Below are 19395 nucleotides of genomic sequence, written 5' to 3' on the forward strand. Positions count from 1 at the left end.
AGGCTCCCTGCCGAGCAGAGAGCCCGATGTGGAACTCGATCCCAGGACCCTGACATCATGACCTGAGCCGACGGTAGCGGCTTAACCCACTGAGCCACCCAGGCGCCCCCCTGTATTCAATTTTTGATATTCCAAAAAACTACCAGAAATTGCACTTTTTTTGGGGGGGTATTAACTGCCAGGTTTCCTTGTTTTGTGCTAGAAATGTATCAGATCCACATTACATCGAGGTTCTGACTGAGCTGTGTTCAGATTAAATATAATTTGTTTTCCCATTATTGTTATGCTTAATTTGGTAAATAATTTTTCAGGATACAAGACAGCATGGTCGAACCAATCAAATTGGTAACATCTGCTACAATGTTTGGAATCTACAAAGCACCGTTCACCGACTTCATTTTAATTTAGTCCTCACAATACTGTGGAATGGTTTAACAGCAGAGCCCAGACTTTTTGACTCTCAGTCCAGTGCTCTTTTCAACAGCTCTGAGCTCCTGGGCTTTTTCCTCCCGTCCTGGTCTGCAGAGCCTTCAAACCGCAGCTCGGAAGCACCTGCCAGTAGGTCACACCACCAGACCCTCGGCGATAGCGACAGCGACAGCGACCGCTCCCTCTCCACGTTCAGGAGTGCAGCTCGCCCCCACGCAGGCGTGGTGCGGCGACTCCGCGCCCGCGACGCTCCGAGCGTGGACAGGAGACCCGGGGCAGCCGCGAGGGGCCAAGCCCAGCGCGCGTGCGCAGTCCTCCCGCCGGCACACCGTTCTTTCCCCCAGCTCCCAAACCATTTTGCCACCCTATCATTCATTCCCCTCTTTGTAGCCTTTTCACCCGTAGCACAACCTGCCCCGCCCCGCCCCGTACGTCACGAGCGACAACAGCTGTGGACGAGCGCGGCCGACGTTACTAGGCCGCCACCGGGGGCGCGCTGTGCGCGTCCCGGCGGCCCGCGAAGTTGTCTCCGCCGCCGCTCCCGCCCCTTCCGCCGCTCGCGTGCGCGCACGGCCGGCCCTCCGCGCGCCCCGGTTGGCTGCGGCGGGGCCCGCGGCGGTGGCGGCCTCGGCAGCGGTAGTGGTTTCCCCTTCGCTTTCTTAGTTTCCTCCGCCCCCTCCCGTCGGACGCTGCTGTGGGCTCGCCTTAAAAAAAATCAACTTTATTGTTCCTCAGCCCCACCTCCCGGCCCGGCGCGCGGCCTCAGGATGCACTGAGGCTGAGGGGAGGGAGGCGGCGGCGGGTCGCGGTCGGGGTCCCTCTCCGAGCGCCCGGCCGGAGGTGGGGGAGTCACGATGTCTGGGAGCCGCCAGGCCGGGTCGGGCTCCGCCGGGACCAGCCCTGGCTCCTCGGCGGCCTCCTCGGTGACTTCCGCCTCCTCGTCCTTGTCCTCTTCCCCGTCGCCCCCTTCCGCGGCGGTGGCGGCGGCGGCGTCCGGCGGAGCGGCCCAGGCCGCGGGTTCGGGCGGCCTCGGGGGCCCGGCGCGGCCTGTGCTGGTGGCGGCCGCCGTGTCCGGCAGCGGCGGCGGGGCGGTGTCCGCGGGCCTGTCTCGGCTCAGCTGCGCGGCCAGGCCCAGCGCCGGCGTGGGAGGGAGCAGCTCCAGCCTCGGCAGCGGCAGCAGGAAGAGACCTCTGCTCGCCCCCCTGTGCAACGGGCTCATCAATTCCTACGAGGACAAAAGCAACGACTTCGTGTGGTGAGTTTGAAGAGCATCGCCTTCCCCTTCCCTGAATGAGGAGTTTGCCGTGTTTGGGCTGGTGGGGTCCGGGTCTGGTTGGTGCGGTGGCGGTGTCTGCAGACCTTCAGGCTGGTGGTTGATGGGGGTGAGAATGGGGGATGTTGGAGTCCCGAGGCAAGGGTGGTGGGGGGTACCAAAGAGGTCCGTGCTGGTGGCGAGGAAGGGGAGTTGAGGGGGTGATTAAGAGGGGGCGAGAAAGAAGATCAGATAAGTGGTTGTGCATAAAAGGAGAAAGTTGGCTCTTGAATTTTCTGACTGGTGAATTAGGCACCCTGTCGGTCCGGATTGCTTGTTGAAGTGAATTAAACTTGTAAAAGGATCCAAGGAGAGGCTTAAGCTTCCTGGGATGCTGAGGGATGGAGTTGGTCATAACTTGCTTGTTGAAAGTATGGGTAAATGGTGCTCTAGACGTGGGAATGGATACTTTAAGGAGAAGTAGTATTTCATGTCTGTATCCCCTCGCGTGTGTGTGTGTGTGTGTGTGTGTGTAAAACTATCCTCCCACTTCAAAGGGTAGGACACTTTTAAATCTGCTGTTGAGGCTATTGTAGTCATAAAATCTGTTTACAAAATATTCCACTTGTCCTTGAATGCCTTGAAAGAGGGAACCACATTTATTAAAACATTGTCCATGTCTCAGATGTAACTGACATTTGTGTAACAGTCTATAGTGCACTGGAACTTCTGATTTGAGAAACGCCCGGATATTAGACATTTTGTCATCCTAGTTGGCATCTTCAGTGATACACAGTAGTATTCAGTTCTGGTATTTGGCATAGATGGGTTATCCATATTAAGTGAAAGATGGAGTTGATTGTTTTGCTGAAAGTGTTTGTTTTGGGATTTTTGATTTTTTTTTTTTTTTTGTATCCAGAACCCAATCCAAATGGTAGAATTATGAGAAAGGAATTGCTTTTTAGCTAAGTGAGAACTGGTAGGGTTTTTTGCTTTTCCTTTAGAGGAAATGGTTGATAGGATATTAGTAGGAAGTTGGCCTGCACTGTCATTATAGGGGAAGTTGATTTACTTCAGTGTTGAAGATGATGTGACTTGGCATCATTAAGATAGGGCTAGAAGCTGGCACTATAGGAATTTCTAGTTCTTGCAGTAAAAATATCTTCGTTCATATTTTTGCTTTGGTCTTAAATTATTCTGGATTCAGTTAATTAATTTGGCCTTGAAACTTGGCTATAATTGTGTTTGTTATTTATAAATAATTTAATCAGCTTATGGGTGGGTCTAAGAGTTGTTGGTGTTCATACCCACTACAGTACCATATGATGAAGTAGAAGCTGATGACACAAAATGAGAGTTTTTAGAATTCACATTTTAATTTTTATTTATTTATTTAAAAAAATATTTTATTTACTTATTTGACAGAGAACTCACAAGCAGGCAGAGAGGCAGGTAGGGGGTAGGGGGAAAGCAGGCTCCCTGCTGTGCAGAGAGCCTGATGCTGGGGGTCGGGGCTCAATCCCCAAACCCTGGGATTATGACCTGAGCCACCCAGGTGCCCTGCATTTTAATTTTTAATAGGCTAAAAGAAAACATATGCCAGCATTCATTCAGGTATACTGAAATGGTGTAGAAGATGTGAGAAATAAAGGAATCAATCATTCATTCAACAGATACTTATTTGGCACACACTGTCTGCCAGGAACCATATGAGTTGCATTACTGTTGGCCATTTTGTAGGAAATTGGAAAGCCAGAGAGTTATATAAGCTGCGGAAACTGATTTTTTTTCCCCTCTGAAGAGGGGTGGTGGTGGTGGTAAGATTATTAAATTTTTTTTTTTTCTAAAGATTTTATTTATTTTATTTGACACAGAGGGAGATCACAAGTAGGCAGAGAGGCAGGCAGAGACAGAGGGGGAAGCAGGCTCCCTGCTAAGCAGAGAGCCCGATGTGGGGCTCGATCCCAGGACACTGAGATCATGACCCGAGCCGAAGGCAGTGGCTTAATCCACTGAGCCACCCAGGTGCCCCAAGATTATTAAAATTTTTTTTTTTTTTAAAAGATTTTATTTATTTATTAGAGAGAGAGACAGTGAGAGAGAGCATGAGCGAGGAGAAGGTCAGAGAGAGACGCAGACTCCCCATGGAGCTGGGAGCCTGATGTGGGACTCGATCCCGGGACTCCAGGATCACGCCCTGAGCCGAAGGCAGTCGTCCAACCAACTGAGCCACCTAGGCGTCCCCAAGATTATTAAAATTTTTGTCTGTCACCTAATTTTTAACAATTTCAGAAGAGATTGGGTGTGTTCAGGGTGGTATGGCCGTAGACTAATTTTTAACAATTGCAGTGTATTGTCCCAATTCCTAACCTGGAAATGCCCAGTGAAAGTCTTCAGTTAAAAATTGTGAATGCTTCACTTTCTAAAAATCTCATTAGTCCATAATTTCTTTTTCTGGTGAGGTTCAATATTCAGAAGAATTCATTAATGGGAATCTGTTTTCCCAATTCTCAAGCTAGATTTGCTTTGGCCAAGCTTTTGGGGTTGAAGATAGGGATTAGTCAAGGCCCAAGTAATCCTTTTCATTTCTTTCTTTCTTTCTTTTTTTTTTTTTTAAGATTTTATTTATTTGACAGAGAGAGAGACAGCGAGAGAGGGCATATAAACAGAGGGAGAAGCAGGCTTCCCAAGGAGCAGGGAGCCTGATGTGGAGCTCAATCCCAGGACCCTGGGATCATGACCTGAGCTTAAGGCAGAGGCTTGACGACGGAGCCACCCAGGCTCCCCACTCTTTCTCATTTCTAATTAGCTCTGGGTGGTTGGTCTTGTCTTGTATGCTTCAGGGTCAGAGAGTGAACAGATTACTTTATGCTTTTATACCTAAGTGAAGGTAAAGTTTGAATAATGATGATAAATCCTTATTCATCACATTTTAAAGATTTTATCCTTCAGAACAATTCCAGGAAGTTATTTATAACTTCTAGTTTTGATGTAATACATTTCCATTGAGGCACAAAGAAGTAACTTTGTTTCAGATTGGACAGATATGGGGAAAAATGAGAACTCAGATCTCCCAGTTCTCAGCTTAGTCCTTTATTTGTATGAAATTAGAAAATTTATAAGCACTTGTATTTAGCCTAGTGGTCCTTTTTTTTTTTTTTAAAGGATTTTATTTATTCACTTATTCATTTCATTCATTATTCATTTATTCATTTGACAATGTGGTAGGTTGGAGAGAAACAACAGTTTAATAATCTCATGAGAGAAATGTTTTTATCCCTAACCTGTCCATTCTCATGCCTGTTTGCTTGCCCACATCAAGAGGAGGGACCAGAATTGGAGGGCAGAATGACAGTGTAGTTTGGAAAAGCTTTCCAGGTGGTAGTGACATGTCCTTTTACCCCTTTTTGAGAACAGTTGACTTAAAGTCAAATGCCTGATTTTCAGTAACACACATTGGCCTCTCTTGATTTATGTCATATTTGAAAGTAAGTTTATATTTAATTGCTGAATTGATGAACATTTTGGGGATTTATGGTTTTCACTTAACTATTTGTTTCATACAACGTATTATCAAGTTGCGGATAATTCTTCTTTATATATGTGTATTTTTAAAGATTTTATTTATTTGACAGACAGAGATCATTAGTAGGCAAAGAGGCAGGTAGAGAGAGAGGAAGGGAAGCAGGCTCCCCGCTAAGCAGAGAGCCTGATGCAGAGAGACCCTGGACCAGGGAGCAGAGACCCTGGGACCATGACCCAAGCCGAAGGCAAAGGCTTTAACCCACTGAGCCACCCACGCACCCCAAGTTGCAGATAATTCTAATGGTGTTTTATAGTTGGAAAATTTGTAGTACAGGGGAGAGTAGTATTTAGTTTGAGGTTGAATAAATCTTTGAAATTCAAAGTCAGTTTTTATTAGATCTTTCTAATTTTTCTTACGTGTTCATTTAACTAAACTATGAGTCTGAAATGACATCTTTCTTCTAGCACATTACTACTGCCTCTGCATTAGCTTTTTCAGCTACCTGAAATTACTTTTTCTCTCCTGCAAGTCTCAGTTATTCTGAGGTGGAAATAAGTATTTTCAAGTAGATTGCCCCTTATGGGAAGATTCATTCTGATCACCTACCTGATACAGAATAAGTAGGATCTACATTAGATAGATCTGCTGTTTCATAAATATGTGACTGCCTCTCTTGTGTCATCCTATTAATAATAGACTGTCTGAAGAAGCTCAGGATTTAATGTGAAGTGAGACTTTTAGTCATGTAATTATGGTATCATATCCTGGCGTTGTTGCTTCTCTTAGTACCATGGCAAGTGTTACTTTTCTGAATTCACATGTCTCATAATCCTCAGCATAACATTCTAGGAAGCCATTACCTATTAACCACATTTAGCACTAAAGATGAAACCTGTTGATCATTGTTGCTACTGTGTTCTTCAAACTACCAAAAAGTGAGGTAAGATAGGAGATGTCGCATAACTTGTCATGATAAAGATAACTTTGTTTGAACTTTTGGTTATTACATACTTACATACGATGTATATCTTATAGGGTATCATGCTGAAAAAAATTTGAAAGTCACTGAATTATGATATATAATTTTCCTTATGACAGAAAAGTAAGTGGAAAATTTAGATGGACTTTTGAAACCACAGTGAGCTTATAAATAGGACTAACTCTAACTTAAAGAGCTTTTTTTTTTTTTAAATTTTTTTTTTTTTAAGATTTTATTTATTTATTTGACAGAGAGAAATCACAAGTAGATGGAGAGGCAGGCAGAGAGAGAGAGAGGGAAGCAGGCTCCCTGCTGAGCAGAGAGCCCGATGCGGGACTCGATCCCAGGACCCTGAGATGACCTGAGCCGAAGGCAGCAGCTTAACCCACTGAGCCACCCAGGCGCCCTAACTTAAAGAGCTTTTAAAGTGTAATATTCAACTACTGAAATAAACTTTAGAATTCATTATGTTATTATTGTAGTAACATCAGGTGAGAACTTCCTTGAATCTGCAAAACTGAAACCTGATGAATCTTTTGCTTTATAATGCGCGCATCATTTGGATAACGATGGCAAAAGATACTCTGTGGGAAATGATATAAAATCATAGCAGTTCATTATGGTCTTTCTGGCTATCAGATGATGGATTATCAGCATCCTTGTCAGCAGACTTAGGTGAATCAAGTGGTAGAGCGAATGAAAGAGAAGATTATGAAGCAGGATATGAAAGACTATCAACTTGAATTCTGGTCTGTAAATTGAGAGGAAGGTACTATGCAGTAGTAGTTCATTATTAAAGAATGTATTGATTAGTAGCTTCCCTTTCCTTTTAGAAACCTTTCTGGATAATAAGCCAACATTACTTATTTGGTCATATTCTAAAAATTGCTATTTTTTAATTTAAAAAACTTAAAAAAATATATATTTTTAAGTAATCTCTACATACAACGTGAGGCTCGAATCCACAATGCCAAGATCAAGAGTCATTGCTCTACTGACTGTGCCAGCCAGCTAGATGCCCCTAAAAAAAATTGTTACTGATTAAAGTAACTAAAGCCTTAAACCTTGTTGCTCATTTTTTCTCCTTGCATGTGTATATTGTTACTGTTGTTTTCTTTCTGTTTTAAATAAATAATTATTTTAGCCTGCAACCCTTTTCTAAAGCTTCTGTAGCTTCAGAGGAAGGCTTTAACAGTGCAATTAGTATTTTTTTTTTCCTATTAAGGTTTGTATTGTACAAAATAAAATGCTTCTTAAATTCTTGTTTTTATATGTGGTGTCTCTTCATCTTTGTTCTTCACTTTGCTCTCTTTATTTATGTATGTATGTGGCAGGTGCTAGGTGTATAGGTTCCTACCATCTCAACTAACGTTTCATTGAGAGTAACATGTTTTCTCTTCATATCTTCATATATAAGTTAATTACTCTTTCATTTTTCATAATTAAGTTTCATGAACTGATTTTGTCTCTATTTCTACATAGACAGGAAGGTGGGTTGTAATAGGTGGTCTGATTTCTTGTTCATTGTAATTCTGGTATTAACTTATGGAAGTCCATCCTCCTCTCTTCCTGGTCTGTGTGATTTGGTGTGGGAGCTCTTCCCCAAATTCAGAGTTGGAACACGTGATACTAGGACCAAGTCATGTATTAGAATTCTCTGGCCTCAGTATTAGTTCAAGGATGGGCATTTTGGCTTTAATAGAGGTAATGAGACAAAGTGGGTTAAGTGAAAATTACAGATAACTATTTTTGGAACTCTTTTAGATACTTGAAACTCAATAAATGCCATGTTCACTCCAAAGTGAATGTGCTGTACTAACCTACGGGCTTGGTCTACATACTCCTAGTAAAATACATGCTCTACTATAAGATGTTATTATTTGCCAGGCACTATTCTGATGGTTTAACATTAGCTCTTCAGTCTTCATGATAATTGTTTGATACAGATACTTTTATCATTTCCATTCTATAGATGAGGAAGTGAAGGTAGAGAGGAAGATTTTATTTGAGAGAGAGCAACAGTGGGGGTTGGGGTGGGGAGACAGAGGAAGAGGCAGAAGCAGGCTCCCTGATGAGCAGGAAACCTGACTTGGGGCTCTATCCCAGGACCCCAGGATCATTACCTGAGCCAAAGGCAGGTGCTTAACCCACTGAGCCACCCAGGCGCCCCGAAATCATTGTTTTTAATTGCGTAGCTCAATTTAGTGAGTTTTGAAAAATGAATACATTTGTGTAACCAGCATCCTAATTAAGATCTAGAACATTTTCCCCATCACTCTAGAAAGTTCACTTTTTTTTTTTTTCCAAAGATTTTATTTATTTATTTGACAGAGAGAAATCACAAGTAGATGGAGAGGCAGGCAGAGAGAGAGAAGGAAGCAGGCTCCCTGCTGAGCAGAGAGCCCGATGCGGGACTCGATCCCAGGACTCTAAGATCATGACCTGAGCCGAAAGCAGCGGCTTAACCCACTGAGCCACCCAGGCGCCCCTAGAAAGTTCACTTTTGCCTACACTTTAAACCCTGCTATCCTCACTTTGGCACCAGGCAACCAGTGATTTTTCTAGTGCTATAGTTTTGCTTTCCCTAGGATTTTTTAAAAAAAGATTTTATTTATTTATTAGAGAGAGAACACAGGCAGATGTGGATGAGTGGAGGTGGGTGGGTGCAGGGGAGGGGCATAGGGAGAAGTAGACTCCCTGCTGAGCAGGGAGCCTGATGTGGGACTCAATCCTAGGGCTCCAGGATTATGACCCAAGTCAAAGCACTTAAACTACTGAGCACTTAACCTACTTATAACCTACTGAGTTAACCTACTAAGTTAAGGCACTTAACTACTGAGCCACCCGGGCATCCCTTTCCTGGGATTTTTTTATTAAGGGAGTCATTCAGTAGGTAATCTTTTGTGTCTGTTTTTATTTGGCTTAATGTTTTTCAGATTTGATATTGAATATTCCACTAATTTTTCTTTTAATTGATGAGTAGTATTCCATCACATGGATATAACATGAGTTTTTTTGTTTCTAGTTTTTGACAATGTGAAGTTGTAAACATTTACATTCAGGTATTCATGTAAACATACCTTCATATCTCTTGGGTAAATATTTAGGCGTGTATTGGCTGGGTTGTATGCCAAGTATATGTTTAACTTTGTAATACATTACAAAATTGTTATTAAAAGTGGCTGTATCATTATCATTTTGCATTTCATTTTTTAAATAAGGAATTTCTTTTTTTTAAAAGATTTTATTTGAAAGAGTGAGAGCAAGAGAGGGGGATAGAGAGAGAGAGAGAGAGAGCATGAGCGAGCAGGGGGAGAGGCAGAGGGAGACTCCCCCCTGAGCAGGGAGTCCAATGCAGGACTCCATCCCAGGACCCTGGGATCATGACCTGAGCAGACTGCAGATGCTTAACCAACTGAGCCACTCAGGCGCCCTATCCTTTTGCAGTTCTATCAGGAATGTAGAAGAGTTCCAGTTCCATATTCTTGTCAACATTTGGTATTTCAGTTTTTTTCAAAGTCTCAAATTTTATTCTACTGGGTGTGTAGTAGTTTTTCACTATAATTTGGATTGCCTTAATGACTGATGACATTGAACACATTCCCATGTGCTAATTTTCTCATGTGCATCTCTTATTTATAAAGTGTTCTAATCTTTTGCTCATTTTTCTCTTGTCTTGAATTATGAGGGTTCTTTATATATGCCGGATACAAGTATTTTGTCAGTCCTATATATTGTGATGTTTTCTCTCAGTCTGTTGCTTACCTTTTTGTTTTTTAACAGTGTCTTTTGATGTGCAAGTGTTTTAAGTTTGAAGTCTAGTCTATCATTTGTTCCTTTTATGGCTTATGACTTCTCTGTTCTATCCAAGAATTTGTTGCCTAGCGTGAAGTCAAAAGATTTTCTTATATATTTCTTATTTATTATATAATATATAATATAATATATATTCTAGATTTCATATATTCTTATATCTATTATTATATTTATATTTACTTCTTATATATTATAATATATATTTTGTATATTTCTTATATATACTTGTATAAATTTCTTATATATTCTTTTGTATTTCCTATAGATTTCTTATATATTTCTTTAGTTTTCTCATGGATAGATAAATGATCCTTTCATGTTAGTTTTTATATACTGTGTGTGGTAAGGGTTGAAGATTTTTCTTTCCTCCCTAGATAACCACTGATTGTGGCACCCATTTGTTGAAAAGGCCATCTTTGCTCATGGAATTTTCTTGAAACTTTTCTTAAAAATTAATTAGCCGTATGTGTATAAGGTTTTTTCTGGAGTCTTTTTCTCTTGATCTGTATGTTTATCCTTATGCAAATACCACAGTATCCTGAGTACTGTATCATTTTAGTAAATCTTGATACCAGATAGTGTAACTTTGTTCCTTTATTTCAAAGTCATTTTGGTTATTTAGATCCTTTGCATTTCCTCATGGATTTTAGAATTAACTTATCAATTTCTTCAAAACAGCATGCTAGGATTTTAATTCGAGTTACTTTGACTCTATGACTCTATTTGGGAAGATAGAGTATCTTAATGATACTGAATCTCTGAACCATGACAGTAGTATATTTCTTCTATTATTTATGTCTTTAATTTCTCTTAGTAGTATTTTATAATTTTGTAGTTTTTCGGTGTTTGGAACTTGCACGTATTTTGTTAAACTTAATCCTAAGTATTTCATGTTTTTGATGATGTAAATATTATTTTAATTTCAATTTCTAATTGTTGATAATATGTAGAAATAAAACTTATTTTGTATTTTGACCTTGTATCCTGTGATTGTTGAATTTACTTGTTTTAATGGTTTTTTGGTAGATCTATGGAGTTTTCTGAGAATATAATCATGTCATCTGCAAATCAAGACAGTTTTACTTTTTTTCCAATTTCCAGTTTTACTTCCTTTTTTATGCCCCATTCATTAATTTTTTAAAGGGATTGTTTTATATTTTCATGAGTAATACTGGTATATGGTTTTCTTATAAAAAATATATGTATGTGTGTGTACATATATATACTTATATATATATATGTATGTATGTGTATTTATATGTGTATATATATAGTGTGTGTGTGTATGTATGGTTTGGTTTTGGTATCAGGTGTATTAGGGCTAGGTTTGCCATACCGTAATGAGCAGACTGGGTAGCTTAAATAACAGAAATTTGTTTTCTTATAGTTTTAGAGGTTAGTAGTCCAAGGTCAAGGTATTGACAGGTTTGTGTTCCTCCTTGGCTTACAGATGACCACTTTCTTGATGTGTCTTCACATGGTCACGTTGTGATCTTTGTGTTATCTGTATTCTAATTTCTTCTTATAAGGACACAAGTCATTGGACTAGGGCCCAATATGTGATTTCATTTTACCTTAATTACCTCTAAGGCTCAATTTTCAAATACAGTCACAATTGGAGATACTAGAGGGCTGGATTTCAACATATGAATTTGGGGGAAACACAGTTCAGTCCGTCACACAGGGTAATGCTGGTATCCCCTTTCTAAATGTTCTTTCTTTTATTTTCTGAATGAGTTTGTATGGAATTAATATGTTTCTTCCTTAAAGAAAGGAATAATGTTCTTTCTTTTATTTTCTGAATGAGTTTGTATGGAATTAATATGTTTCTTCCTTAAGTGTTTGGTAGAATTCACCAGTGAAGCCAAAGTTTTTGTGGGAGGGTTTTATTTACTATAGTTTCTTTAATAGATAAAGGGCTATTCCTGTTCTTTATTTCTTGAGTAAGGTTTGGTAGTTTGTCTGCTAAGGGATTTGTCCATTTCACACAAGTTCTTGAATTTACAACATAAAGTTCATAGTATTTTCTTATACTCTTAATGCTTATGGGATTGGAAGGGTTGCTGCTTCTTTCATTCCTGATAGTGGTAATTTGTGTTTTCTCTTTTTTTCTTGAACAGTTTAAAGGGTTATCAGTTTTACTAATCCTTTCAGATGATTTGTTTTGATATTTTGGTTTTCTATATAGTTTGTCCATTTCCTATTTCACTAATTTTCAGGTTCATTTTTATTATTTCTTTGCTTCTATTTTGAATTTCATCTTTTTTTTCATTTCTGAATATGGAAGCTTAGATAATTGATTTGGCCTTCTTTTCTAATCCTCACATTAGTAGTGTCTTTTAATTTTCATTCAGTTCAAATACTTTGTCATTTCCATTGTGATTTCTTGTTTGAACTGTGGGTTATTTAGAAATACGTTTAATTTCTCAGAATTTTCTGGATATTGTGTTATTGATTTTTAATATACTTCAGCTTTGTTCAGGGAATATGATTTGTATGAAGTCAGTCCTTTTTTTCAGAAGAGAGACAGAGAGAATAAACAGGGGGAGAGGTAGAGGGAGAGGGAGAAACAGACTTCCCCTTGAGCTGGGAGCCCAGTGTGGGGCTCAGTTGATCCCAGGACCTGGAGATTGTGACCTGAGCCGAAGGCAGTGGGTTAACCATCTCAGCCACCCGGTTGCCCCTGAATTCAGTCCTTTTAAATTTATTGAGACTTGTTTAATGGTCTACCGTAAGCTTTATCTTTGTTAATGTTCTATATGCACTTGAAAAAAATTAGTATTTTGCTCTGTCTTTTTTTTTTTTTTAAAGATTTTATTTATTTGACAGAGAGAGATCACAAGTAGACAGAGAGGCAGGTGCAGAGAGAGAGAGAGGGAAGCAGTCTCCCTGCTGAGCAGAGAGCCCGATGCGGGACTCGATCCCAGGACCCCGAGATCATGACCCGAGCCGAAGGCAGCGGCTTAACCCACTGAGCCACCCAGGCGCCCATATTTTGCTCTGTCTTGTCTGGAATATTCTATAAATGTCAAATAGTCAGGATGGTATTACATTCTATGTGCTCTATTAATTTTCTATATACCTATTTTACTAATCCCTGAAAGAAGCATGTTAAATCTTTAACCATTCCAACCATAATTGTGGATTTGGCTGTGTCTTCATTAACTTTGTCAGTTTTTACTTTGTGTATTTTGAAGTTTTGTTAGGAGGGTACATACATTTAGAGGTGGTGAATTGATTTATTATTTTAAATGTCTCTCTTTATTCCTGGTAATATTTTTGTAAAATCTAATTAGTCTGATGTTAATATAGCCTTTCCACCTTTCGTTTTGTAAGTGTTTACTTGGCATGGTTTTTTTTTTTTTTTTTTTTTGTCCTTCACTTTTTTATATGTGTTTTAATTAAAGTAGGTTTCTTGGGTTGTCTGAGTGGCTCAGTTGTTGAGCATCTGTTTTCGGCTTGGGTCAAGATCCTGGTGTCCTGGGATCGAGCCTTGCATTGGGCTCCCTGCTCTGTGGGGAGTCTGCTTCTCCTTTCACTCTACCTGCTTGTTTTTCCTCTCTTGCTGTATCACTCCGTCAAATAATAAAATTAAAAAAAAAAAAAAAAAGGTAAGTTTCTTATAGATAGCTTCCTTTTAATTTAATAAGATGGTTTGCCTATTAAATGGATTGGTTAGGCTGTGTGTGTGTGTTGTGTGTGTGTAATATTTTAAAGATTTATTACTGGGGTGCCTGGGTGACTCCGTCAGTTAAGCACCTGATGTCTGCTCAGGTCATGATCCCGGGGTTCTGGGATTGAGTTCTGCATTGGGCTCCCTGCTCAGGGGGGAACTTCTCCCTCTGCCCCTCCGACTGTCCCTCCCTTTGCATCTCCCTCTGCCCCTCTCCCTGCATGACCTGTCTCTCTCAAATAAAAAAAATAAATAAAGATTTATTTGAGAGAGAGAAAGAGTGAAATTAAGAGGTGGATGCTTAACTGACTGAGCCATCCATGTACCCCTAAACTGTTTATATTTTAACATTGTTATGATGTTTTTGGTTTTATGTGTATGTCTTGCTTGCTCTTTGTTTTCTATTTTTCTTTTCCATTTGGTTTTTGTCTCTTTTTAATCTTTCCTTCTTTTGGATTAATTGGATATTTTTAAGATTTCTATTTTATTTCCACTATTGACTTACTAGTGATAGTTGTGTAGGGTGAGAGTGTGTGTGGTTTGGCCAGGGAGTTCTTTAGGCTTTACAATACTCATTTTTAACTTTTCATGCTCTGTCTTCAAATAATGTTACATCATTTCATATACAATGTAAGAATTTTGCAATAGTCTGCTTTTATTCTGTAGACTTTGTATTTGTATTTTTATTTCCATGCCCTTTCTCTATTCCTTATATTAAAAAACTAGGGTAGATTTCATACCTCGTGAAATTCACCACTTTATGGTGATTTTTAAAATTCACCATTCAAACCAATTCCGTGTTTTTTAGTACATTGCCAGTATTATGCAACCATCACCACTATCTATTCCAGAACATGTTCATCACTCCAAGAGGAAACCCTATTCTCATTAAATAGTCACTGTCCTTTTTCTTCCTTGGCAACCCCTAATTTGCTCTCTGTCTCTATAGATTTGCCTATTCTGGACATTTCATGTAAATGGAATCATACAATATAGGATCTTTTGTGTCTGGCTTATTTCACTTAACATAATGTTTTTAAGGTTAATTTGTGTTATAGTGTGTATCACTTTTTATGGTTGAATAATACTCCATTATAGTGATAGACCATGTTTCTTTTATCCATTCATGAGATGGTGGACATTTGGGTTGTTTCCATTTTTTATTTATTATGAATAATGTTCTTATAAACATTTGTGTAGAAGTTTTTGTTTGAATATAATGTTCTTCAGGCTTTGTAGTATTTACCTAGGAGTGTAATTGGCTAAACTCATATGGTAATTCTGTGTTTAACCTTTTGACTGCCAAACTGTTTTCCCCAGAGGCTGCACTATTTTATATTACTGCCAGTTGTGTGCAAGGATTTAAATTTCTCTGCATCCACATTAACATTTTTTTTCTTAAGATTTTATTTATTGGACAGAGAGAGGCAGTGTGAGAGGGAACACAAACAAGAGGAGTGTGAGATGGAGAAGCAGGCTTCCCGCTGAGCAGGGAGCCTGATGTGGGGCTCCATCAGGCTCTGGGGACCCTGGGATCATGACCTGAGCCAAAGGCAGACACTTAACTGCTGAGCCACCCAGGCGCCTTTTTTTTTTTTTAAATTATTGTCAGTGTAGTGCATGTACAATATCTCATTGTGGCTTTGATTTATTTTCCCATATTGACTAGTGATGTTGAACATCTTTTTATGGACTTATTGGCTATTACTACTTTTTAAAGGTGGTGTTTTGATTCTCAGTAATAAACTTGGGTCAATTAATAGTATACTTCTCTATACTTCGGTATACTAAGTATACTAGTAGTATACTTCTCAGACCAAAGACATGGTCCAGATTTTCTTTCACATTTTGGTTGAATGTGTTTTCTGTAGAGGTATGTGTTATTTATATTACAGTGTTTGGGTTTTTAGTTCAAGAACAGAAGGCAAATTGGGATTATACTTTATATTCAGTACTGTATTTATAAAATAAAAGTTAACCACTAAAACAATTTTTTTAACTTTTTTTTTTTTAAGATTTTATTTATTTATTTGACCGCACAAGCAGGGGGAGCAGCAGGCTGAGGGAGAGGGAGAAGCCGGCTCCCCACTGAGCAGGGAGCCAATGTGGCCTCTATCCCAGGACTCAGATCATGACCTGAGCAGAAGGCAGTCATTTAATTAGCCACATGCCCCTAAAACAATTCTTCTTTAAAGATTTTATTTATTTATTTGAGAGAGAGATGGATCACTAAGAGGGGGAGAGGGAGAGGGATAAGCAGATTCCTTGCTCAGTGTGGAGCCCAAGGACAAGGATGTGGGGCTCCATCCCAGGACCCTGAGATCATGACCTGAATTGAAATCAGACCCTTAACCATCTAAACCATCCAGGCATCCCTTTAACCACTAAAACACTTTTTTAAGAAAGTTACTTTAGAAATTCCATATAGGGATACAAAGGACCCGTCTTCCATGTACTTTAGAGATTGCTTTTACAAACCCTGGATAATGCGACAAGGGTGTCATCTAATGACACATATGATCTATGGAACCTCCCTATCCCTCCTTCCTTAAAATAGAAATTTCTGTTTCTGTGACCGCTCATGTAGGGATCTGTGTTTTTCTTTTGTGTGAACTTGATGTCTTCTCATTGATTGACCTGTGATGGGTGCTTTTCTGAAGTGTGACTAAAATTTAGTAATTAAATCATCTTGGAATTGTTTTTTTTTTTTTTTTAAGATTTTTATTTATTTATTTGATAGAGAGAGATCACAAGTAGGCAGAGAGGCAGGCAGAGAGAGAGGGGGAAGCAGGCTCCCCGCTGAGCAGAGAGCCTGATGTGGGGCTCGATCCCAGGACCCTGAGATCATGACCTGAGCTGAAGGCAGAGGCTTAAACCACTGAGCCACCCAGGTGCCCCTGGAATTGGTTTGAAGAGATAGTTTTGGACCAATTATAATTTCTGTCGTAGGAATTTGAAATAAATAAACACCCAAATTGGACTATTTTAATTAACGTCCTTGTAGTATTGGTATTGGAAAGACTGTATATTGTAAGCTGATATCCTTGAGAAGCAGAAAAAAGAAGTTAAGTCACATTAATGGTAGAACACTAGCAAGACCTGTATTCCATACTGCTGTGCTGAAGTCTGTAGATCCATCTTGAATCCAACCCTCTAGATCCTTTGAGGCCTAGTCCTGGTGTTTGCCATGAGATAATTCTCTTAATTGCTGCACCTTTCTTAAATGTACACAAACTTAATTAAAATTCTCCCAATTCCAAGCCTTCGATGATAGTTAGAATTGATGTTCTGTTTAAAGAAGAACCCTGGAATGTGTGAATAGAACTGGATCTAGGTCAAGATTGAGAGTGTATTGGGTAATTTTCATGCTGGAGGAATAAGTAGTGACATTTCTTGGCCATATTTGGTTTCCTGATCTAAGCTACCTCTTTTTTTTTTTTTCCTACCATAAATACCAGAGATTGTTTCCCCTGCTTATCTTTTAATGACTATTACTTGTATTAATCATGGTGTCCTTTCTTTGCTGGCCCATTGTAGTCTCTTATTCTTTCAAAATTTCTGTTCCTAAAGCTAGCACATAGCTATTTTGAGTCTCCCTTGTCTCTTTTTTAAAGATTTTATTTATTTGACAGAGAGAGACATAGCTAGAGTGAACACAAGCACAGGGGGTAGGAGCGGGAGAAGCAGGCTTCCCACTGAGCAGGAAGTTCTGATGCGGGGCTCAATCCCAGGATCCTGGGATCATGACCTGCGTCAAAGACAGACACTTAACGACTGAGCCACCCAGGTACCCCTATTTTAAAAAAAAAAAAAAAATTACAAGTTTTCATATATTTATTTATTCACTTAAGTGATCTCTATGTGCAGTGTGGGTCTTGAAACTCATGACCTTGAGATCAAGAGTTGAGTGCTCTTCTGACTGAGCGAGCCAGGAGCCCTTTACCCCCTTTTAAAAAAAAATTCCCTTATTAAATTACAAATTACAATGAAATTACAAAGTCTACGAAGTTTGCCTTCTATTCCTTTTCTTCCTTACTTAATCTGACTTTATTTATGGAATATGTGACTTAAGACAATGTTAAACACAGGTCTTAATGTGGAGATAGTTTAGGGAGAAACCATTATACAAAATACCAGATAAATTTACTCTCTACTTTTGGAAAACGACTTAAGTTTATTTTTAGGACATTTTATCTTATCAAATGAAAGTAGGAAGGAGGGGCTCCTGGGTGGCTCAGTGGGTTAAGCCTCTGCCTTTGGCTCGGGTCATGGTCTCAGGGTCCTGGAATTGGGCCCCTGCATTGAGCTCTCTGCTTGGCGGGGGGGTCTTCTCCCCCTGCCAGTCCCCCCCCCCATTGCCTGCCTCTCTGCCTACTTGTGATCTCTCTCTCTCTCTTTCTCTGTCAAATAAATAAACAAATAAAATCTTAAAAAAAAAAAAAGAAAGTAGGAAGGAGTGTGATGATGGGGCAGAGGCTGGAACTGAACTGCTGCCTGTGAAGATTGTTATCAGTGTTTTCATAAAAGGAGGATTTGAGGTTTATTTTTTTCTTTTCACCCATTTCCTTGTCTTTCAAGGAAATCCTTTGGGGCCAGTTGAAAATGGAGGATGGCTTGGGGTTGCTTGCATGGCACTTGGTGTAAGGGGAAGGAGGAAGCTAGAGATTTCAAGTTTTGAACATTTTGAGATACTGTAAATTATAAGATTACTGAAAAGAATCTAGTAATTCTTAGGGTTTGGCATTTGGTGCCAAAATATCAAAGTGGTTCTTTGGTCTTGTTTATGTTATTTTATTTTTTTAAAGATTTTATTTATTTATTTTTTTAAGAAAGAGACAACGAGGGAGAGTGCGTGCACATGAACAGGGCCGGAGGTGGTGGTGGGGGGACAAGCAGACTCCGTGCTGAGCAGGGAGCCCAACTAGAGAGCCCTTCACACCAGGACCCTGGGATCATGACCTGGGCCGAAGGCAGGTCTTGTATAGATAAGATATAACTACTCTTTATTTTTCTGAATGACTTTGGTTTGTACCTTGCTCTGATGATCTTGGTAATGTTTTATTTTTAGTACTTAACCTTTGAAAGATTTGAATGCTTGGTTAGTTACAACCAGAACTACCATGAGACAGTTGAAACAGTTTGTTGCAGTGTAATGGAATTAGCGTCTGTACCAAGATATGCATGGATTGAACAAGGTACTTATTATTTTACTGAAGTGTTTTGAGATTATATTTTGTACTGTTCAGTAAGTTTGGAAGCTGTTTTTGAAGTAGACAATGTATACAAATGTTAGGGGGATTACAAATATGGCCTCTGAGACTCAAACTGATTGTGATATGGCCCTTGCTTAACTGAGATGTGTCCTTTATTAATTCAAAATAATGGTATTTAAAAAATAATTTTCTGTATCTGTTTTGTCATGTTCGTTTCTTTTAAAGATTTTATTTATTTATTTGATAGAGATCGCAAGCAGGCAGAGAGGCAGGCAGAGAGAGAGAGGAGGAAGCAGGCTCCCCGCCGAGCAGAGAGACGCGCCCCCCCCCCCCCCCCCCCCCCCCGCCGCCATGTGGGGCTTGATCCCAGGATCCTGGGATCATGACCTGAGCCGAAGGCAGAGGCTTTAACCCACTGAGCCACCCAGGCGCGCCTGTCATGTTGGTTTCTGAATGCAGTTAAATGACATGGATAGACCTTTTGGCAAGCTTAGGTTTGTGCAGTAT

At 39.8% G+C, this 19395-nt stretch overlaps 1 protein-coding gene across 4 annotated transcripts in view; it reads left to right on the plus strand.

The window, feature by feature from the left end:
- The first annotated feature begins 1042 nt into the window (after nucleotides 1–1042).
- The window catches only part of COP1 (COP1 E3 ubiquitin ligase), a 244292-nt gene continuing 225939 nt past the window's right edge, over nucleotides 1043–19395 (plus strand). For 2 of the 4 annotated variants that reach the window (XM_044267354.1, XM_044267355.1), the window contains exon 1: nucleotides 1043–1684. In XM_044267354.1, the coding sequence (XP_044123289.1) occupies nucleotides 1284–1684 (401 nt within the window). In that variant the 5' untranslated portion in view covers nucleotides 1043–1283. Of the gene's footprint in view, nucleotides 1685–18783; nucleotides 18871–19307; nucleotides 19383–19395 lie in introns of those variants that run through there. The other 2 variants (XM_044267357.1, XM_044267356.1) reach the window with 2 other exon arrangements.

Source organism: Neovison vison, chromosome 10, assembly GCF_020171115.1.
Source record: "Neovison vison isolate M4711 chromosome 10, ASM_NN_V1, whole genome shotgun sequence".
In the NCBI taxonomy this organism is placed as follows: Eukaryota; Metazoa; Chordata; class Mammalia; order Carnivora; family Mustelidae; genus Neogale; species Neogale vison.